This window comes from Cherax quadricarinatus, chromosome 19, assembly GCF_038502225.1.
Source record: "Cherax quadricarinatus isolate ZL_2023a chromosome 19, ASM3850222v1, whole genome shotgun sequence".
Taxonomy (NCBI): Eukaryota; Metazoa; Arthropoda; class Malacostraca; order Decapoda; family Parastacidae; genus Cherax; species Cherax quadricarinatus.
The window spans coordinates 2374839-2399343 of NC_091310.1; the positions used below are offsets into that span (position 1 = coordinate 2374839).

General features: G+C 40.2%; 1 protein-coding gene across 1 annotated transcript in view; it reads left to right on the forward strand.

Annotated features, from left to right (window-relative positions):
• LOC128688202 (cell adhesion molecule Dscam2-like) overlaps positions 1–24505 on the forward strand; it is a 297471-nt gene that overhangs the window by 64782 nt on the left and 208184 nt on the right. Inside the window, exons 5-8 of the mRNA XM_070086853.1 lie at positions 1285–1599; positions 2696–2968; positions 19917–20198; positions 21625–21744. Of these exons, the coding sequence (XP_069942954.1) occupies positions 1285–1599; positions 2696–2968; positions 19917–20198; positions 21625–21744 (990 nt within the window). The remainder of the gene's footprint in view (positions 1–1284; positions 1600–2695; positions 2969–19916; positions 20199–21624; positions 21745–24505) is intronic.

Below are 24505 nucleotides of genomic sequence, written 5' to 3' on the forward strand. Positions count from 1 at the left end.
TAGTTTAAAATGGGTACCTGGGTGTTAGTCGACAGGTGTGGGTCGCATCCTGTGATGAAACTGACCTAATTTGCCATATATACTACTCAGAATAACCAGGGGCTTTCTATATAGTAGTATGTCATTGATGTCAGCTAGGACTGTATACCTTGTACATGTATACTTGTAGCAAATAAAATTATTATTATTATTATTGTTAAGGTTAAGGAACCCCTTTCATAATAAATTAGAAATCTCAAATACATGGAGAATCGTAAAGATAGTTTGACAGTTTATTTGAGAATATATTGTGTTCCTCGAGAAAGATATTGTTTATTTTCATAATGGATTCTTTCGTGTTGATATATATTTTTGAAAGTAGATTAGGCTTTCTGGAAAAAAGTAAAATTTTTATTACAGATTACAATTGTTGAATAAATACGATAGCGTATTGTGGCCAATGAGTCTTTAAGATAAATATAAACGCTGAGGTAAATTAGAAAATTCTGGGATGCCAGAATTTATCGGAAAAATTATGTAGAAGATTGGTATCATTGAATTTAGATGACAGTCCAGTGATCTTTAGGTTAATCTCCAAGTGCGAAAGTTTTCTCTATATTACAAATGACCATATAGTTAAAAAAAGCTACCTAGATATGTATGACAGAGAGCCCCTAAATTCCTGACTAGTCATGCACTAGCCATCTCGAGACTAGTGCGTGAAACGTTTTTTATATCCATTCTGGATGAAAAACGTTTTGAGTGAACCTTTTAGGGGTCGACTGACATATTTTGGGAGCTTAAAATTCTCTAGGTTATAATCCTAATTTGTTGTGGCTTAAGAGTCTTCTCTACGAACAACTTTTTGGTGATAAACTTTGGTTCCTCATTTAATACAAGTAATAAATAATATACAACTACTCATTTTTTATAAAAAAAAATTTGTGTGCTTGGTATTAAATCCTTCGATATTCAGTAATGTTCATTTCTTAGCATTAATTCAGTCACTTTGGTCTAACACTGAGAAACATTCATTTGAAAAATTTTGTCTTTTATTTAAGAGGAAATATCTACATAGCAGGAATTAAGCTGTGACAGTATCAGCTATGTTTTTTGATTGCTTGCTAAATGGATCTCACGTTTTCTTCCCCCACCTACGCTCACGACTACGCTTACACACTAATATGCCCACATCCACAACGGCTACACCCTTGGTTACACATCTGCGTACCTCACTTCTTATACAACTTTCCTGCTGCTAACACTACTAAAAACCTTCCTGCATCTTAACACTCTACAACACAGATTCTCCACCAACTCTGCGACACACTTTCATAGAGCAGACACTGCAGCCAGGACCGCCCATGTCACTGAAATGCACCGCTCTAGGCCATCCGACGCCCATTATCACTTGGACACTAGACACACACCCACTCGAGCCCTCCGGCGGACACTACGGTGGGCAGAGAGTTGCCGTGGGCTCGTGGGTGGATGTCAGTGGTCAGGTGGTGAGTCAAGTGAATATCAGCAGTGTGGATCATCTGGACGGAGGCACCTATACTTGTACAGCTATCAATACGGCAGGAAAGGTGCACCACTCAGCCAGACTCAACATCTATGGTACGTGAACTCAGTGTCTTACATATGAAAGACATTGACGTATCATAAAAAGCTTGTAAATACCTAAGACAGGGTAAAATTTGTACCATAAAAGCGGGCATTAGTCTATAGTTTATAAACTTGGTATATTATATTATTATTTGCAAATGAATGATGATATGGTTTGGTTAATGTACAGTATATTAAGATTGGTTAGGTTTGCTATGAATGATATTTTAGAATAATTTCGATTTGCCATTTCTATATTTTTTCTTGCTCCCACTTCCTCTTCACCTACTTCATTACACCCTCTGGCAACAACGCTAGTCTGATATGACTCATAACAAATTACATTCTATCAAACTAAGTTTCTGGTCTTCTTGTCATCGATACCGAAGTTGGGAGACTACACTCACTCGTCTTCACATTGGACACACTCGTCTAACTCATGGGTATCTCATGGAGAGACATCCTGTTCCACTTTGTGAGAACTGTCTAATTCCAGTTTCAATTTACCATATTCTATTGGACTGTCCTATCAACTATCACGCAGAATTTTCCTTCGACGTCGTCACCGCTCTAACACGCTGTATCTTCCCTCCTTGCTGATGGTCCCTTGACACAGACTCTTTCTTCGACTTTTTGACAGCAATTGATTACACAAACTTTGATAATCCTTCCTTTAGCACTCCTTGCAGCCCTTCCTAACTTTACCTTTATTGTCCTCTCCATCCTTACTTATCCTTAGATCCTGCATCAGTTCCTACCCTGCAGTGCTGTATGACCCTATTAGATTTAGCACTTCTCTTTGATTATAATAATTCAAACACCCTCTTGCATAAATCCTTCCCGTTAATCATCTTTCATACTATGTTTATTCCCTTTCATTAGGGGAGTACAAATATATAATTATCATGTTGTGGATTGCACTTAACAAATCTTCCAACTAATATTCTAAAATCTCCCCTGTCTTTGTTATATAATCTCTTCCTGTTCCTCTTCTTAAGTTGTATTAATATATACCTATCTGCTCTTTATCGTCTTTCTCTTACTCTGTATAATTCGCTGATGCATTCTCCAAAGCCAATGATCATATAATTTTCATGCCTGCACACAGGTCCGCCCACGACACGCACCCCGAGGAACATAAGTGCAGTGGAATTGTCTGAGGCAACTCTGATGTGCCCAGTGGCAGGATACCCACTGACTACTGTGTCGTGGACGCTTCACGGCCGACCCCTCACCTCCACATCACGGAGGACACCCCGAGGAGACGGCACGCTGATCATCCAGAGTGTGGAGGCTCAGCATGACGTGGGTCACTACACCTGCACAGCATCTGATGCTCAGGGTCGCTCAGCAACGGCAACATTTTTCCTCTCGGTAGTCAGTAAGTTGCTATCATTGCCCTGTACTTTCATAAAAGTTCTGTGTATATGTGGTGTACTTTGCACAAACTCGAAATGGATAATCAGAAGGGATTATGTTATGGTGGTTAAGAGTATATCATAACTTGGTAGTGTAGTTGTAGAAGAGGTCGTAAGAGTGAATCGAGTCAATGTTCGGAAAGAAAACAAGATGTCCAGACAGTGTAGTAGAATTTCAATTGAAAGGCGTAAATGGAATTATGTGGGGTGTATTTCAAATTATATGTATGAAGAATATATATATATTATATATAAATTATATATATATAATATATATATATATATATATATATATATATATATATATATATAAACACTGATCTCTGGCTGAAGGAGACTCGAACCTACGAACCTTAGGACAAGGTACGCAGTGCTTTACCAATCTACACTGGACCAATACCTTGGCGTGTAGCAGAGCTACACGTTTGATCCAAGGCAGCCAGCTTTCAGGGAGAAGGCTTACAGCTTTTCATCTCATCCCCTGCATGCATCAGCCTTACTAGAGATTTGAACAATGCAAGGAATTCGCGAGAGCATGCGAAATATACACAAACACTGATCTCTGGCTGAAGGAGACTCGAACCTACGAACCTTAGGACAAGGTACGCAGTGCTTTACCAATCTACCACACTGGACCAATACCTTGGCGTGTAGCAGAGCTACACGTTTGATCCAAGGCAGCCAGCTTTCAGGGAGAAGGCTTACAGCTTTTCATCTCATCCCCTGCATGCATCAGCCTTACTAGAGATTTGAACAATGCAAGGAATTCGCGAGAGCATGCGAAATATACACAAACACTGATCTCTGGCTGAAGGAGACTCGAACCTACGAACCTTAGGACAAGGTACGCACTGCGTACCTTGTCCTAAGGTTCGTAGGTTCGAGTCTCCTTCAGCCAGAGATCAGTGTTTGTGTATATTTCGCATGCTCTCGCGAATTCCTTGCATATATATATATATATATATATATATATATATATATATATATATATATATATATATATATATATATATATATATATATATATATATATATATATATATATATGCAAAACAACCACTCTGAAAGAATAGAGAAATTCCAAGCGCTTTCGTGACTACTCACTTTATCAAGGAACTATGAAAGTAAAGCATCCAAGGAAGCTATATAAGGGGTCTGGCCAGCACCTCACTATCAGATCCCACAACGGTTAAACACCTGACTCGCGCCGACCCAACTTATATATAAATATATATATATATATATATATATATATATATATATATATATATATATATATATATATATATATATATATATATATATATATATATATATATATATATATATATATATGTATATACACACATTTAGGGTTTTTCTTCTTTTTCATAATACCTCTTGTTCTCGTTTTTTTCTCTATTGCCCATGGGGAAGTGGAAAAGAATCTTTCCTCCGTAAACCATGCGTGTTGTATGAGGCGACTAAACGGCCAGGAGCAATGGACTAGTAACTCCTTCTCCAGTACACATTTACTAAAAATGAGAAAAAAATTATAAAACTCGGATGCTTGAATGTCCGTGCATGTAGTGCGGATAACAGATGATTGCTGATGTTATGAATTAAAAGAAGTTGAATGTCCTGACCCTAAGTGAAACATAGCTCAAGGGGGTAGGGGAGTTTCAGTGGGGAGAAATAAATGGGATTAAGTCAGGAGTATCTAAGAGAGATAGAGCTAAGGAAGGGGTAGCAATAATGTTGAAGGACCAGTTATGGAAGGAGAAGAGGGAATATAAATGTGTAAATTCAAGGATTATGTGGATTAAAATAAGGTCGGATGTGAAAAGTGGGTCATAATAAGCGTGTATGCACCTGGAGAAGAGACGAGTGTAGAGGAGAGAGAGAGAGATTTTGGGAGATGTTAAGCGAATGTATTGGAACCTTTGAACCAAGTGAGAGAGTAATTGTGGTTAACCTAAATGCTAAAGTAGGAAAAACATTTAGAGTGTGGTAGGTAAGTTTGGGGTGCCAGGTGTAAATGATAATGGGAGCCTTTTGATTGAACTTTGTATAGAAAGGGGTTTAGTTATAAGTAATACGTATTTTAAGAAAAAGAGGATAAATAAGATATGATGTAAGGCGTAATGACAGTAGTTTGTTGGATTATGTACTGGTAGATAAAAGATTGTTGAGTAGACTTCAGGATGTACATGTTTATAGATCACTTTTTAGTTGTAGCTACAGTGAGAGTAAAAGGTAGACTGGATACAAGGAAAATAGAAACAGCAAGGAAGAGAGCTGTGAAGCTGTACAAACTAAAAGAGGAGGCAGTTTGGGAAAGATATAAACAACTATTGGAGGAAATGGGCTAGTGAGAGCATAGGCAATGGGGTCCAAGATGTATGGGGTAGGTTTAAGAAAGTAGTGTTAGAGTGTTCAGCAGAGGTTTGTGGTTACAGGAAAGTGGGTGCGGGAGGGAAGAAGAGCGATTGCTGGAATGATGAATTAAAGATATTAGCAAGGGAGAAAAAGTTAGCATATGAGAGGTTTTTGCAAAGTAGAAGTGATGCAAGGAGGGAAGAGTATATGGAGAGAAAAGGAGAGGTTAAGAGAGTGGTGAAGCAATGTAAAAAGAGAGCAATTGAGAGAGTGGGTGAGATGTTATCAACAAATTTTGTTGAAAATAAGATAAATAAGTTGAGGAAGCCTAGGGAACAAAGGGATTTGACAGTTAAACAAAGGAGAGGAGAGTTATTAAATGGAGAGTTAGAGGTATCGACAAGATGGAGGGAATATTTTTAAGAATTGTTAAATGTTGATGAAGATAGGTAAGCTGTGATTTCGTGTATAGGGCAAGGAGGAATAACATCTTGTAGGAGTGAGGAGGAGCCAGTTGTGAGTGTGGGGGAAGTTCGTATGGCAGTGGGTAGAATGAAAGGCAATAAGGCAGCTGAGATTGATGGGATAAAGATGGAAATGATAAAGCAGGTGGGGATATAGTTTTGGAGTGGTTGGTGCTGTTACTTAAAAAAATGTATGGAAGGGGTAAGGCACCTAGGGATTGGCAGAGAACATGCATAGTTCCTTTGTATAAAGGCAAAAGGGATAACAGAAAGTGCTAAAATTATAGGGGAATAAGTCTGTTGAGTATACCTGGTAAAGTGTATGGTTGAGTTATTATTGAAAGAATTAAGAATAAGACGGAGTGTAGGATAGCAAATGAACAAGGAGGATTTAGGAAAGGTAAGGGGTGTGCAGACCAAGTGTTTACAGTGAAACATATAGGTGAACAGTATTTAGATAAGGGAAAAGAGGTTTTTGTGGCATTAACGGATTTGGAAAAGACATATGACAGGGTGGATAGGGGGCAATGTGGCAGATGTTGCAGGTGTATGGTATAGGAGGTAGGTTACTGAATTCAGTGAAGAGTTTTTACGAGGATAGTGAGGCCTAGGCTTGAGTATGTAGGAGAGAGGGAGATTATTTCCCAGTAAAAGTATTCCTTAGACAAGGATGTGTGATGTCACCGTGGTTGCTCAATATATTTATAGATGGGGTTGTAAGAGAAGTGAATGCTACGGTCTTGGCAAGAGGCGTGGAGTTAAAAGATAAAGAATCTAACACAATGTGAACGTTGTCACAGTTGCTCTTTGCTGATGACACTGCGCTTTTGGGAGATTCTGAAGAGAAGTTGCAGAGGTTGGTGAATGAATTTGGTAGGGTATGTAAAAGAAGAAAATTAAAAGGGAATATAGGAAGGAGTAAGGTTATGAGGATAAAAGGATTAGGTGACGAAATATTGGATATCAAATCGGAGGGAGTATGGAGGAGGTGAATGTATTCAGATATTTAGGAGTGGACGTATCTGCAGATGGGTGAATGAAGGATGAGGTGAATCATAGAATTGATGAGGGGAAAAGGTGAGTGGTGCACTTAGGAGTCTGTGGAGACAAAGAACTTTGTCCTTGGAGGCAAAGAGGGGAATGTATGAGGGTATAGCTGTACCAACATACCAACACTCTTGTGTGGGTGTGAAGCATGGGTGATGAATGTTGCAACGAGGAGAAGGCTGGAGGCAGTGGAGATGTCATGTCTGAGGGCAATGTGTGGTGTGAATATAATGCAGAAAATTCGTGGTTTGGAAATTAGGAGAAGGTGTGTGATTACCAAAACTGATATCCAGAGGGCTGAGGAGGGGTTGTTGAGGTGGTTCGAACATGTAGAGAGAATGGAGCGAAAAAGAATGACTTCGAGAGTTTATAAATCTGCAGTGGAGGGAAGGCGGGGTAGAGGTCTTCCTAGGAAGGGTTGGAGGGAGGGGGTAAAGGTGGTTTGTAAGAGGGGCTTGGACTTCCAGCAAGGCAAGCGTGCGTGAGCGTATTTGATAGGAGTGAATGGAGACAAATGGTTTTTAATACTTGATGCACTGTTGGAGTGTGAGCAAAGAAATATTTATGAAGGGGTTCAGGGAAACCGGCAGGCCGGACTTGAGTCCTGGAGATGGGAAGTACAGTGCCTGCACTCTGAAGGAGGGGTGTTAATGTTGCAGTTTAAAAACTGTAGTGTAAAGCACCCTTCTGGCAAGACAGTGATGGAGTGAATGATGGTGAAAGTTTTTCTTTTTCTTGCCACCCTTCGCCGATGTGTAAATAATATATATATATATATATATATATATATATATATATATATATATATATATATATATATATATATATATATATATATATATATATATATTTATACATATATATATATATATATATATATATATATATATATATATATATATATATATATATATATATATATATATATATATATATATATATATATATATATATATGATAAATAGGACACATATGGAACACTTGAGTATCTTTATTGAGGAAACGTTTCGCCACACAGTCCATCAGTCTTTATGATTGATGGATTGATTACATCGACTCAAGGCTTAGGGACTGATTACCTCAAACTACTCCTGTTGTTCACCAATCTTCTTTGTATGGACTGATGAAAATGTTTCTCCATTTTTTTTTATTTTTTTTTTTGTTGTGAATATGAAGAGAAAATGAATATATGACATATATGCAAATTTTAATACAGTAATTTGTTTCTGTAAAGGAACTACAGTTTGCTTCATTTGACCTGAAATAAGCCTGAGCGTATTTTCTCATTAGATTACCCAAGATTAAATACGCATTGTGTATTATATATGTCTGTAACATCTGTCTCTCCTCAGTACCCCAGTAAAAAATAATATACTATATCAAAACCTAATTAAAATTTTCTTGCTTATTTACTTATGTACTTAAATACGTATTTTTTTTTTTACTTATTTTATTTGTTTACTTAAACTCTAATTGCGAAAAGTTTTTTATTTGTTTTTGTGCTTCATAGGTCCAATTTTCTTTATGGAAGAAACCAGAAGAACTTCAAGTTTGGGATTGAACTTGATAATACAACTTTTGCGCGACTTCAGACTTATTGTGCTGGTGTACTCTAGATTTTTAAATTCTCAAAGATAACTAGAAATCGCCTCTTCCGTTTTGCTTTAAACTTTCAAAGTTTTTTTTCTTAGCGAAAAGTTTGAATAATTGTTATGGTGTATTGTAATTTTTCATTGTTTTTAAGAAAGTGGGATGTCAATACTCACGTCATAACTTGTGAATGCATCAACTTTTTTTTCTCAAATATTCAATGATAACGTTTACCTGTATTTGAAACTATTGTCGCACTATGCACTATTCATTTTGCGGGAACTGAAGTACAAGGGGCTGAGGTTATACTACAAGGGGATAACTCTAACGAATATCGCAGCATCTGAAATGGAGTTACCTCACCATGTATTTAAAGAGTTCAGTCCATCGTGTATTAACCAACAAACCTGGGTAAATGAGGAGTTTTTTTATCGACATGTATTTACTGTTTCCAGAATCTTGGTCATATCATCGTTCGCACTTTTCCTGATCCTCCAGAGCGGCTTCGGTATCCGAAATTCCGAACTATTTTATCTCGGTTATGTACATTTTCTGAGCCGATCTAGATGTACACAGAACTTGTTTCACTGAGGTAAAAAGTATTGGTGGGACATGATTGATGAAACTATAGTTAGGGGTTGTTGATACAATAATAGAAATCCTTGATGCAAGTAGAGATAAATGTAGATGATGTAGGCAGAACTAAGGGCAGTTGATGTAAGTGGTACTTTAGTCGTTGATGGAAGGAGACCATTCGTGCATAGAGAGGTGAACAAAGCCTGAGCTTGCTACCATCTGCAGCTCATAAGACTGCCATCCCCACGAGCCCTTTTAGGGCGGGGCAGATGGCAGACCAGAGGCCTAGCTTCTGCCTACGAGCCCCGTGAGGGCGGGGAATGTGGCTAGGCCTGGGGACAGTTGGTCCCAAAGATGAGGGGGTACTTGTACCTCCTCCCATGGGAGACTTAAGTCTCGAGACACTCCCCAGATAGGGAGCCAAGGCCGGGTCACCACTACTTGGAAAAGACCCGGGCCGGGAGAATACCGGCGAATAAAAAAAAAAAAAAAAAAAAAGAGAGGTGAAGGCTGTTGATGTTAGTAGTTGATGGAAGAAGCTTCTAATTGTTGATGCAAATGAAGCTAAGGTCATTGTTGACGAAGATTTGTAGACCGTTGATGCTGTTGATAGTTAATGCAAGAAACTTCTGATCGTTGAGGGCAACGGAGCTGAGAGTCCTTTATGCAAGTTGAGCTGCAATAGTTGATGCAAGTGGAGTTGTAATTATTGATGCAAGTAGAACTGGCGATCGTTGATGTAAGGCGAGCTGAAAATTCCTGATGCGAGTTATGTTTGAGGTCGAGAATTTTTTCATTAATTATTCAGAGCAACGAGGCTAACTGGAGTTGGGAGTCAATCAGCTGTGAGTATCAGTATGTTTACCTTCCAAATGCTGCAAATTACCTGCTCCCTGAGAGCCTTCTGATCTCTGCATTATACCGGAAATTATTTTATATTATTCAAGAATGTTAACTGCGCTCATTCATCAGAAACATTATATGTTTAATATATCGATGGAAGCGAACAAAGTATATTTTCTAAATATAATAGCGATATAAAATGATTATAGATTATACTCATTCTCTTACGTGGACGTAATATCGATAATATTACTTCATAATATTATCGAATTACGACGTCATTTTTTTCTTCAGATAATAGTCAATTAACTACAAGGCTCAGACGAAAGGCCTGTTATTAAGGCTTTTAAAAACCCTGAAAGATTTAATCTCGAAAAGTTATTAGAGGTAATTTTTTTTGCAACCAACATATATTTACGACAAAGACCACTATGTTTTATTGCGCTTAATTGCAATGAATCATATTTGTAGCAACAACAAAAGTATTTAGCCTGATACAAAAAAAATTTATTCATTTCATCAGTTTTTTGGTCTTCAAAGCTCTCAAAACATTCCCTCGTTGCCTCAGAGTCGTAAGTAACATGCAACTTAGTTTTTGGACCGTTCATATATCCTTCAGCGAGCTAGATTTTTCTGGCACGATCGTGAGTTTCAAGTTTCCTCTTACACGTCCTCTAGCATGTAAGACTTACTTATCACCTGTCTTCTCCTTTTAGACTTCCTCCTCACTTGTCTGCTCGGGTGTTAGATTTTCCTCTTATACCACGTCGTGTGACAGACTTACCTCCCACTTGTCTTCTCGTATTAAACTTTACTCACACATGGCTTCTCATGGCAGGCTTTATTTTCTTCGATTATGTCTCAATGAGCTTAGGTGCCTGCGAGAGTTCTGCAAAATCCTTCTTCTACTGTTTTCTGTTCATCCTCCGACGTCTACATGGCATCCTCCACTGTCTACTGTCCATCCTCCACTGTCTGTTGTTTGTCCTTCAACATCAACATCCCTTCCTCCAATGTCCACAACCCATCCTCCACTATCTGCTATCCATTCTCCACTGTCTACTGTCCACTATCCTCTATCATCCATTCTTTTCTGTTTATTATCCTTCCTCCATTATCTGCAATCTATATTCCATTGTCGATTATTCATCCTCCAATGTCTAGTGTCCATACTACATTATCTTCCGCCCTTCTTAAAGCATCTACCACCCAGCCTCTACTGTCAACCATCCTCTAATATCTACTATCCAATTTCCACTATAATCTGTCTATTCTCCACTGTCTTCCATCTACTCTTACTTTCTATTATGCATCCTCCACTATTCACCATCGAGCATCCACTGTCCACCATCCATCCTCTACTGTCCGCCATCCATCCCCTACTGTCCACCATCCATCCTCCACTGTCTACCATCCATCTTCTACTGTTCACCACCCATACTCCACTGTTCACCATCTCTCCTTCACTGTTCACCATCTCTCCTCCACTGTCCACCATCTACCCTCAGCTGTCCACTATCCATCCTCTGTCCACCATCCATCATCCTCTGTCCACCATCACCCTCCACTGTCCACAATCTACCCTCCACTGCTCCATCCGTCATCTTCTGTCCACCATCCATCATCCTTTGTCCACAGCTCCTCCTCCACTATCTCTACTGTCTACTATCTATCCTGTGATGGTGCCGACGCGGGGTTATGTTAAGGATGGTAATTAACCCATCAAGACACCATTAATATAGCATAGTCAAATGGATTATAAAATAATGGAATAGAAGATTAAGAATAGAAATAAATTACGCTGCTTCCATCACCCAGATTAAAAAAAATTATGAATGAAAGCATTAATGTTGCTGGTGGAGAACCAAGCTTCTCCAGATGTTGTATAATAAAACTGAAATTAATTTGAACATTAAAAGGAGAGAAAGGTTAAATCACTGACTTTTTGGAAACCAATGAGTTTCACATTAAATACACACACCACAAGGCTAGGATAAAGAGGACGAAGGAAACATAGCAATCCTGTCGTTCTTTCCCCCTCTGTTAATTTTCAGACTTACAAGGAACATAACGTTAAACACCCATGTGAACCTCTAAGAGAATTCGTCACCAGAATGTTACACTAGACGACGCCATTGTTACGTACAGCTTTGCTGGCAAACACCTGTAGTGATAATAAACATTTGGACAAGTGTCCCTCTTCACTGATAACACAAACTTTAGTATTTTTGATGACGAAAACCTGGAGTCAGAAAACTCTTTTCAATAGGAAGTTCTTTTTCCATCAAACATATTAGTGTTATTAGGTGATGATCGTTTCCAATTTGACATTATTTACAGCACTGTACAAGTGTGCACAACCAGCACATATTCTTAATACACTATTCTGATGAAACATGAATTACCCTAAACCAGGGATCCCCAAATGACTCAACTCATAGACACCTAATGAAATTTCAGATTGTTTGACGACACTCAAACATTTATTATATAAAAATAATTTAATAAATTGTATTTAAACTAGTAGTAATACGAATAATAATAATAATAATAATAATAATAATAATAATAATAATAATAATAATAATAATAATAATGACTTAATTTAAATATAACCTATTTTTTATTATGAAAATTATAAGAATTTACACACACATTTTTACTGAAACTGATGATATCATTAATGGGAAGGATGCGGCAGACAGTAATATTTGCTAGGTGACTGGTGAGTTTTAGTGTTAAGTCACCAGACTCTTCCAGGTTAAGTCTGTTCCTCTGCTTAGAATTGCATTTGCATGGTTAAAGCCAGCCTCAATCACCTTCCACCCTTGTCTGTGTCATCTTTCCTGTCCCGGGAAAGATATACGTTAAGAGTAATATTCCTGTTCACTTCCCGTAGTGAGCTTAGTGCCTTATATGTTGCTGAATACCTCTGGTACTGTGCAGAGGTAGTGCCATTCGCGCTTGCTTTCCCAAATTTGTAGTATATATGTATATATATATATATATATATATATATATATATATATATATATATATATATATATATATATATATATATATATGCAAAACAACCACTCTGAAAGAATAGAGAAATTCCAAGCGCTTTCGTGACTACTCACATTATCAAGGAACTATGAAAGTAAGGCATCCAAGGAAGGTATATAAGGGGTCTGGCCAACACCTCATTATCAGATCCCACAACGGTTAAACACCTGACGCGCGGCGGCCCAACTGGACAGGTCCTTTGCACAACCACCAACAAACTATTCTACCCAAGAAAATTTTAAAAATTATTATTTGTCCAGTGTATTATTAAATTCTTCCCACATTCTATTAATTATAAATGGATCTAATTTATATAAACCAAAGAAAATATTCATATTATTCATATTTCCTTTGGTTTATATAAATTAGATCTATTTATCATTAATAGAATTTGGGAAGAATTTAATAATACACTGGACAAATATTAATTTTAAAAATTTTCTTGGGTTGAAAAGTTTGTTGGTGGTTGTGCAAAGGACCTGTCCAGTTGGGCCGGCGCACGTCAGGTGTTTAACCGTTGTGGGATCTGATAGTGAGGTGTTGGCCAGACCCCTTATATACCTTCCTTGGATGCTTTACTTTCATAGTACCTTGATAATGTGAGTAGTCACGAAAGCAGAGTGGTTGTTTTGCATATTCTGAAATCACCTGTTTGTTCCCATAGGCTCAGAGACCCTTGGCTCATGGGGAAAGAGTGCATCTAATTTCCTTAAGGAGCTGGGAAAAAGACTCATCAGGGTAACTAGGGATCCCAGGGCAGCTAGTTTTCTGTTCCAGCGGCTCAGTGCGGCTGTTCAAAGGGGTAATGCATGCTGCATTTTGGGCACACGCCCCAGCTCTTTGGAGCTGGATGAGATTTTCGCCTTATAATCGGTGATACATACGTAACAACATGTACCGTATATGCCACCTTTATATCAACAATGTATCTCTTAAATCTTTGATATAAATATATATATATAGACATATATATATATATATATATATATATATATATATATATATATATATATATATATATATATATATATATATATATATATATATATATATATATATATATATATATATATATATAATGTATATATATATATATATATATATATATATATATATATATATATATATATATATATATATATATATATATATATATAATGTATGTGTGTGTGTGTGTACTCACCTAGTTGTGGTTGCAGGGATCATAGCTCCTGGACCTGCCTCTTCACTGATAGCTTCTAGGTCCTCTCTCTCCTTGTTACATGAGCTTTATCCAACCTCGTCTTAAAACTACGTATGGTTCCTGCCTCCACTGCATCACTTGCCAGACTATTCAACTTCCTGACAACTTTCTGACTAAATGAATACTTCCAAATATTGTCATGTAGGGGGTAATGATTAGGGGAATATGGGGGTAAGCAGGGGGAGTCAGTAGGTAGGGGACAGGCGAGGTGGTAGGAGTGAGGTAGGTAATGTGAGGTCACTGGTGACTACAACTTCACCTCTCATTACTCTACCCACCACTCCACACTACTCACCCTCTCACTACTTTAACTAAACATACATAAATGGAGAAAATAACAGGGACAGTGAATATTACTATTCTACTCAAACACAGTTTATTATTAAGTCCTTGTACAATAATATATTTGGGAACAGGAGTACATCATTGGTTTAGATAAATGGGATGGTATGTATAAGCAGTGAGACATGGAACACAATCAACTTGACCAAAATGAATATAACTTACAATATAGCACAGAGGACAGTTCACTACAGGAACTAAGCCCCAGGTCCCAAGACCTACACAGCACGAGTACTGCGCCAAGCCAGTACTCTGCCCACTGCCTCCAACAGTCTCCTCCAGAGACTTCAGCAGCCTTCTCCCGAGCCCTGCACCCCAGCAGCAGCTCCGCTCGAAGTTTCTGCTCAGGAGCTCTGCACCCCAGCAGCAGCTCCGCTCGAATCTCCTGATCATGCTCTTCCTTGGGCTTTTATGGTGGTCCAAGCACCCTCCACAACCACGTGTACGACCTGACGCCTAGGTCTGACGCCGTCAAGAACAAAAGACCTCAGACGTGGGCGTGGCTACAGACGTTTGCCAAGGCAAGGTGTGACCATATAATTGGTTAAATTAGGTCTCCCCAGAGACCTCACAAGCCCAGCTGGACTACATCACATCCCCCTTTCTCCCCCAATTTAAAATATCTGAGAACTAGGACAATTTGTCCTAGTTATTAGACTATTTTAATCCTAACCCCTTAAATTTATTACAATACAAAGACAAAATTATACATAATACAAAATTATTCAATTACATATATTTCCCTCAACCTTCTCATCTACCACAAGGCAGCGTAATCAGTACACCTCGCAGTTGGCCAGCATAACAGTTGCTCCCTGGTTCAAAGCCTCCTTACCCGTCATTTCTCCTTAAAACTAAATATCAGGCTCCAGTGCCTTCCCTACTTCTACTAGAAATGCACTAGCCAATGCTAGTCGCCCTCGCACGTTATCCATTGGGCCAAACCTCTCTAGGCTTCTTTGGCGTGGAAAACTGCTCCAACGGGTTGCATTCTTTCAAGTAACTGCAACTGGACCACTTCACGACCACCAAGGTCGCATTTTCGGCACACTTCACATGCACACTACATCTGAAAATCGAGACAGGGCAGGCATCGCAGCGAAGACCCTCCATTATCCTATGCCACTACTAGGATTCACTGGCCTCATAAAACAAGGCGGCCATACTCACTGGACCGTTTTCAAGGTCACCTTATTTCACACAGGTAACATTAACACTTCTGGCAAGTCAAAGTAGGCTGGGGACATCTCACACTCTCAACTGTCTCTCATGGCTGGCAGGTCACCCCCGCATACTGGTCGTACAGGCTGACCAGCAAGGCAGGATACACCTCCATACCACCCTTGATAGCAGGCTGGTCCCAGCAGCTGGAGTCCATCTCCGCGGCTCACGTCCTTCCACATCTCCGAGGATGGCAGCTCCTTCATAGTAGATTCTCCTGTCCTGGCACATCAGCCAGAATCCCTCACACACCACTGCAGCATCACCGCCATCTCCTCTTGAGCTAGGCAGCATCGCAGCATCACAGCACGGCCACAGCATATCCATCATCACAGCACGGCCGTATCACAGCAGCACATAGCACGGCCGTATCACAGCAGCACACAGCACGGCCACAGCATCGCAGCACGGCTACAGCATCGCAGCACGGTCCCAGCATCACAGCACGGCCGCAGCGTCTCAACATCACAGCACGGCCGCAGCATCTCAACATCACAGCAGCACACAGCACGGCCACAGCATTGCAGCACGGCTACAGCATCTCAGCACGGCCACAGCATAGCAGCACGGCTACAGCATCTCAGCAGCATCACAGCAGCCGACATCAGCAGTAGCAGGCTATGGTCAGTTGCTCGAGGTGAGGTGAGGTCACTTCAGGTCATCAACAGCAGGTGCGGTCACCCATCCCTGGCAACTGCGGGTAACTGGCGGTCCGCAGGCAATGGTCACAGAGGCTGGGTGACGCAGACAGACACCCACTACACTGGATGACAGATCAGGGCAGCAATACATCTACTGGGGCACATCAGCTGGGTGACTGGGCATATCAGCTGGGTGACTGGGCACATCAGGTGGACAGCAATCATAGGCAACTCTTCAATGGGTGACAGTTGTGGGTTAGTCTTCCAAGGCGGGCTGGGTGACTTCTCATTCCTCTGTAAATATTCAATTTCGGCCAGTAATTGCTTCCCCCAAAAGTCTCACCCAAATACTGATATTCTCCACCATTTATCTCAAACCAACAACCAACTCCACCAAATATAATAATACAACCACACAATTACTCAGACCCACCTTCAAAAAAAACAAGGTCAGTTAAGGTCACTAGGATTATAATATCATAATAATAACACAAAATCAAATGGTAGCATAAGTATAACCGAGCAGTCAAAAATAAGGCACATGGGACTGGTTCCTACTATAAAAATAATAAGAACCACCACCGCTTAGACACCAAGTCATGTAGGGGGGTAATGATTGAATAGGATATAAGTGGGGAATATGGGAGTAAGGGATTATGTAGGCAGGGGAGAGGCAAGGTTGTAGGAGTGAGGTAGGTAATGTGAGGTCACTGGTGACTACAACTTCACCTCTCATTACTCTACCCACCACTCCACACTACTCGCCCTCTCACTACTTTAACTAAACATAAATAAATGGAGAAAATAACAGGGACAGTGAATATTACTATTCTACTCAAACACAGTTTATTATTAAGTCCTTGTACAATAATATATATTTGGGAACAGGAGTACATCATTGGTTTAGATAAATGGGATGGTATGTATAAGCAGTGAGACATGGAACACAATCAACTTGACCAAAATGAATATAATTTACAATATAGCACAGAGGACAGTTCACTACAGGAACTAAGCCCCAGGTCCCAAGACCTACACAGCACGAGTACTGCGCCAAGCCAGTACTCTGCCCACTGCCTCCAACAGTCTCCTCCAGAGACTTCAGCAGCCTTCTCCCGAGCCCTGCACCCCAGCAGCAGCTCCGCTCGAAGTCTCTGCTCAGGAGCTCTGCACCCCAGCAGCAGCTCCGCTCGAATCTCCTGATCATGCTCTTCCTTGGGCTTTTATGGTGGTCCAAGCACCCTCCACAACCACGTGTACGACCTGACGCCTCGGTCTGACGCCGTCAAGAACAAAAGACCTCAGACGTGAGCGTGGCTACAGACTTTTGCCAAGGCAAGGTGTGACCATATAATTGGTTAAATTAGGTCTCCCCAGAGACCTCACAAGCCCAGCTGGACTACATCACAATATCCCTTTGACTCATCTGAGTCTTCAACTTCCAGTTGTGACCCCTCGTTCTTGTGTCGCATCTCTGGAACATCGGGTCACTGTCCAATTTGTCAATTCCTCGCAGTATTTTGTATGTCGTTATCATTTCTCCCCCTAACCCTACTATTCTCAAGTGTCGTCAGGTCAATTTCCCTTAACCTTTCTTCGTAGTACATTCCTCTTAGCTCTGGAACTAGTCTTGTTGGAAACCTTCGCACTTTCTCTAATTTCCTGACCTGCTTGACCAGGTGTGGGTTCCAAACTGGTGGTGTATACTCCTGTATACTGATGTACACGGTGTACAGTCTTGAACGATTCCTTATTGAGGTACCGGAATGCTATTGACAGGTTTGCCAGGCACCCATGTGCTGCAGCAGTTATCTAGTTAATGTGCGCCTCAGGAGATGTGCTCGCTGTTATACTCACCCCAAGATTCTTTTCCTTGAGTGAGGTTTGCTGTCTTTGGCCACCAAGTCTATACTCTGTCTACGGCCTTCTTTGCCCTTCCCTCATCTTCATTACTTTGCATTTGACATGATTAAATTCGAGGAGCCAGTTGCAGGACCAGTCTTTCAGCCTGTCCAAGTCTCTTTTTGATCCTCCATGTTCCTCATACGATTTAATTCTCCTCATTAACTTCACATCATCTACAAATAGGGACACTTATGAGACTATCGTTTCAGTCATGTCATTCATATGTACCAAAAATAGCAGTGGTTCTTGGACTGACCCCTGTGGAATCCCGCTCGTCACAGACGCCCACTCTGACATCTCGTCAAGTACCATGACTCGTTGTTGCTTCCATATCAGTTATTCTCTGATCCATTGCAGCGCCCTTCCAGTTATGTGTGCCTGATCCTCTAGCTTTTGTACTAATATTTTGTGAGGAACTGTGTCGATTGCCTTCTTGCAGTCCAAGAGAATGCAATCTACCCACCCCTCTCTCTCATGTCTTACTTCCGGTACCATGTCATAAAACATGCTGGTTGTCGCTTAGACGCTTGTTCCATTCTAGGTGCTCCACCACTCTCCTGATAGTCTTCTCCATGACTCTGCATAATATACACATCAAATAACACTGGTCTGTAGTTTAGTGCCTTGTGTCTGTTTCCTTTCTTAAAAATGGGGACTACATTTGCGATCTTCCATACCTCAGGTAGTTGCTCAGTTTCAATGGATGTGTTGAAAATGGCATACGGAGAGTCTCTGCTCCCTCTCTATGGACCCAGGGAGAGATATTGTCCGGTCCCACCGCTTTTGTAGTATCAAGTTCACAAAGCACCTATTTCACCTCCTCGGTTGTGTGTATTTCATCCAGTACTTGTTGGCGTATCGCTTATTGGTGTGCCCCCCTTTGTGTGTGTGTGTGTGTGTGTGTGTGTGTGTGTGTGTGTGTGTGTGTGTGTGTGTGTGTGTGTGTGTGTGTGTGTGTGTGTGTGTGTGTGTGTGTGTGTGTGTGTGAGTGTGTGTGTGTGTGTGTGTGTGTGTGTGTGAGTGTGTGTGTGTGTGTGTGTGTGTGTGTGTGTGTGTGTGTGTGTAGTAAAACTTTGTCTATGGAATACATCAACGAAAATCAGTCTATACATAAAGAAAACAAATTGCATCTTGCATGTTGAATCCATGCCACAGATAATTCAGGCAGTTCTTGTTGGAAAGGGAGTCGTACGCAGTACTCGAATGGTGTACCTAATGAGTGGGTACCTAGTGTATGTACAAACTTGGAATTTATACCGGACCTTTTCCTGTTATATGTTCAGTGCTGACTCGCATCTTGGCTTGGCAAGACACCACTACCTCACATCTTACAATTTCCAGGTTACCCTCAGCAGTTTTGTCTTTAAAGTCAACGTTAATCATAATTTCGTAACGAGAAAATATCCTTAATTAATCCTATATATAATAATGGCTTTTGATCTATTCATATGATGATAAATCCAACGTACTCTTTTCCATTCTTTTTCTCATTGTGTCTATTGTCATCCTCGCATATTATATTTATGCTTGTGTATACTCCCATTCAGTTTAAATGTATTTATATGCGCCATATATATTCCGTTCACATCTTGTCTCCCCACACACACTCAGTGTGCCTGATTTTCTTCTTCAGAACCACCTGTACTGGCGGATCTGAAGTTTCCCGCGAGGTTGGTAGAAGGAATGCGTCTGTCAGTAGCTTGTTCACTACTGAGCGGGGACCTTCCCATCAGTCTTCGCTGGTCACGTGATGGCCGGCCCCTGCCTCGTGACCCCGTGCTCACTGAGACACACTCGCAGTTCTTCTCTAACCTGGTCTTCGCTGACATCCGCGGCAGACACGCCGGCGAGTACACCTGCACAGCCTCTAACTCTGCTGCTGCTTCAACTATCTCGGCCACCATGGACGTACGAGGTAACCTGACTCATTCTTCTATTTTTTGGTCAAGTTGGCCACCTCTGTCGCTTTTCTAGTAAGAATGTGACTAATGGCAGATGATACAGAATTTTCGTAATTTACATTCTATTTTCTCATGTCTGTATCTCGCGTTTCATTTTGTCGTGTTTTCTTCGGTGCTATAGCCGTTGATTGTTATTCTTGTTCTACTCTTATTATAACCTTTTGATTTTCTTTCCTTCTAACTAGAGGTGCTGTCTTATTTTCCCTCAGTCTCTGGTATTCACATTTTCCTGATTCTCCAGTGATATCTTATTACTCCAGGAATCTTCAGTGATGTCTTGTTTTCTCTAAGTCACTGGCGATATTTGTCTTCCGTCTTTCTAAACTGATATCTTTTCTTTGAGCATTCTCGAGTGATAACTTCTTTCTCCTCAGTCTCCGGTGATATCCTGTCTCCCTTCACTTTACAATATCTTGTCTCCCATCAATCTACAGTGATGTTAATTCTGCATTTCGATCTCCAGTGATACCTTGTTTCTCCCTCGGTTTTAAATATCTTGTCTCTCCTCATTCATATTAAATACATAGCTTTCCCTCACTCATAAGTGATATCCTGTCTCCCTTAATTCTTATATGATATCTTGTCTCGGTTTAGTGCTACATAATATCTTGTCGCCCCCTTAGTCTCTAAGATATCTCGTCTCCCATCAGTAATAAATTAAACCAGTTAAAACTAGTCTCTCCTTGGACTCCAGTGATATTTTGATTACCCTCAGGCATAACTGATATCTTTTCTCCACTCAGTCTCCTGTAATGTCCCGATTAGTATTCAATTATATCTTGTATCTCCTCAGTTTTCATTGAAATCTTGTTTTCAACAGTCTTCAGTTAACTCTCTCTATATCCCTCTGTTCATCATATTTCTCAGATCACTGTACACAAGCCCAATTATCTTTTTTCTTCTGTGAAAAATGATGTGCTTAGCTATGTTGTCAGTACAATCAGCTTCAGGTTTGCACAAGATTGTCTGTGCTCAAGACTTACATCTTTTTTTTCCATCTGGGTTTTCAACTGGGTTATCTGTGGTTATCTGTTGTGTCTCTTTTGTAGGAATACAGCTGAGGTTTCTATGATCAATTTATACACCCATTTTGTCCGTGATGTGTATGATCTATGTCAAAAGCTGTCTTCTAAGTGTTGTAGGCCTCCATCAGTGTTGTCTATCTTCTAGGTCTACAGCTGCGGTAACAGTCATTTAAGCCAACAGGTGAACTGTCATCAAACAATATTGTAATATTTCAGTTTACCTTCAATTTGTGCAGTACATATACAAACTTGACTCGCTAAGAGGAACCCTGTGATTGCAGAATAACTTTCCTCTTCTTCCTCTTCATTAGCACCACGTGGTCTACCACTAAAATTTTTATTTGTCTTTTGTCAGTTCCTCCGTCGTGGGTGGTGGAGCCACAAGATGTTGCGGTCATAGGAGGGGAAGAAGTGGCACTAGAGTGTCACGCTCAAGGCACACCTCCACCCATAGTCACTTGGAAGAGAACCACAGGTTAGTTTCGTCTAGATTTAAGGTGATGTATGATATTAACTAGCTTATGACTAATTAAATACAAAATAAAAAATAATTGTAGTCGGCTGTGAATGATAGCAGATATCTATTGACATCTTACTAGGTTGTAGAGGGTCGAAGGTCTCAACTGCTCATCTTTTGTCTAAATTCATAAGGTTCACTGTCGGACATATGGGTTATCAGCTAATGTGTGTGTGTGTGTGTGTGTGTATATATATATATATATATATATATATATATATATATATATATATATATATATATATATATATATATATATATATATTTACATAAGAAACTTATACCGTAGTACACATTGCCTAATTTTAAATCAAAATTAAACCCTAATTTACCGTACGAATAATAACAGTTAGTAAATAAAAGAAACGTAGTGAGTTATCGTCTAGGTTCAAGCGACTTTACTTGTAATTACAACTTTATTTACCATGTTATTTAGACGAGTGACTTCATGGAGTTCCATCGCAACAAGTGATGCACCAGCGATCACAGATAACGAACTTACCATGCGTTGGCTAACTTGAAGGTAATACTCAAGTTGAAGATGAAGTTTGTTGACTTTCTGCCAAGTTGAAATAGGATCGTCTTTCCTTATGGTTACAATGATCTGCATGTATTTTATATATATATATATATATATATATATATATATATATATATATATATATATATATATATATATATATATATATATATATATATAAGTAGTACTGGAGGCGGCTGTATGGCTCGGAAGTAACACCTAGGTGTTACTTCCGGTCTCCTCCCGAAAGGGCTGTGGCTGAGCGATCCCTTTTTCACACCTATGTGCTAATGACCTTTTTCACACCTATGTGCAAATGACCTTAACCCCGCCCACGACCCCCGCCCACGACCCCCGCCCACGACCCCGCCCACGACCCCCGCCCACGACCCCCCGCCTACGACCCCCCACCCGCGCCCCCCGCGCCCCCCCCTCGCCCCCCCGCGCCCCCCGCGCCCCCACCCGCGCCCCCTGCGCCCCCCGCCCGTCGCGCCGACCCACCGGCCCCGCCGCGCCCTCGCGCCCCGCCCGCGCCCCTCGCGCCCCTCGCGCCCCGCCCCGCGCCTTCTGCTGCGCCTTCTGCAGCGTCGTCCGGATCGCCCCCGCGCCCCGAATTTTTTTCCGATTTTTTCAATTTTTTTTTGAATTTCATTTTATTGTGCTCTCCTCGGATCAAATTTTTGTGGTTCCCCTCTCCCACTTTCACCCCCATCCCAATTTCATTTTCTTATGATCTCCTTGGATCAAGTTTTTTTTTCTCGATAATACCAAGACTCCATCTCCATGGATCAAGTTTTCTCGAAATCAAAGTCTCCATCTCCTCGGATCAAGTTTTCTCGATATCAAAGACTCCAATTCCTCGGATCAAATTTTTCTCGAAATCAAAGTCTCCATCTCCTTGGATCAAGTTTTCTCGATAATACAAAGACTGCAATTCCTCGGATCAAATTTTTCTCGAAATCAAAGTCTCCATCTCCTTGGATCAAGCTTTTCTCGATAATACAAAGACTCCATCTCCATGGATCAAGTTTTCTCGATAATACAAAGACTCCATCTCCTCGGATCAAAGTTTTTTGGATTCCCCCCTCTGGGGGTAAGCATTCAAATGAACTCCTCCTATGGGGCATGGTACTTTCTCTTACTACAGGTCTAAACAAGTGTGACGTCAGTATTCCTCTCATTAAGTTAAATGAACTTTTTTTTTTTATATTTTATTTAAAACTTCATGTACAAATATTAATAGGTACATATATAAAAAAAATGATCAAGGACAACATCAGTAAAACAATATATAAACACAAAACAATCCAGGCAACATCTGACAGTCTACTATATACAAGTTTTTATAACATCACAATTTAAGAAGGAATAAAGTTATAATAACAAAGGCCACAAAATGGCTATTAATAAAACTCCTAAAATTACAACCTCAACACAATAATGCTCCAAGCTTAATGACAATCACCCATAATACCACTCGCAACAAATACACCAGACCTACAATATGCCTTATTAAGAAACCTGTGCTGCAACACAGGTGACCCACCATCCCTCCCCCCCACTCACACACACACCTTGAAAACTAACCCTATCACCAACCTGAATAATCATGACATTAATTATCCTCAACTTAGGATTATTATGACACATGTCACTTGAGGAAACATTATTTACAACCATGAATGGTACAGGACTACCAAAATTACAATACCTTAAATAAGAACAATAATAATAGGTAATTACTACCAAAACTGATGCTGGACCACGTTACAAAAAAAACAAAAATAACTCAGTGCTTCAAGGAAATAGTGAAAGGAAAACCCTCTCATGAAAATTCAAATTCAATTGCAATACCAGTGCAAGTGGAACATAATACTCTACCAAAGAAATATACATGTTATATAATTTATAGGTTATACATTAATACATGTTATATATTTAATCTGCTCCTTACACCTTCCCCATCAAGGGAACTAAGCAAAACTTATCTTGCACAACCTCTCATCTGGTCACACACTAGTACCTCCAATCACACCCAACCACATCACTGCATTCCCAAGGAGGTGAGCCCGTTGAAATCCCCTGAACCCCCCCCCCCCCTTTTACCAACCCACTCACCCCGGCAGTTAAAGCCCCTTATAACGCCAATAAATTCCCTATTGTTAGTCCTCTATAACCCTCAGAAAAATACTCTTCCCA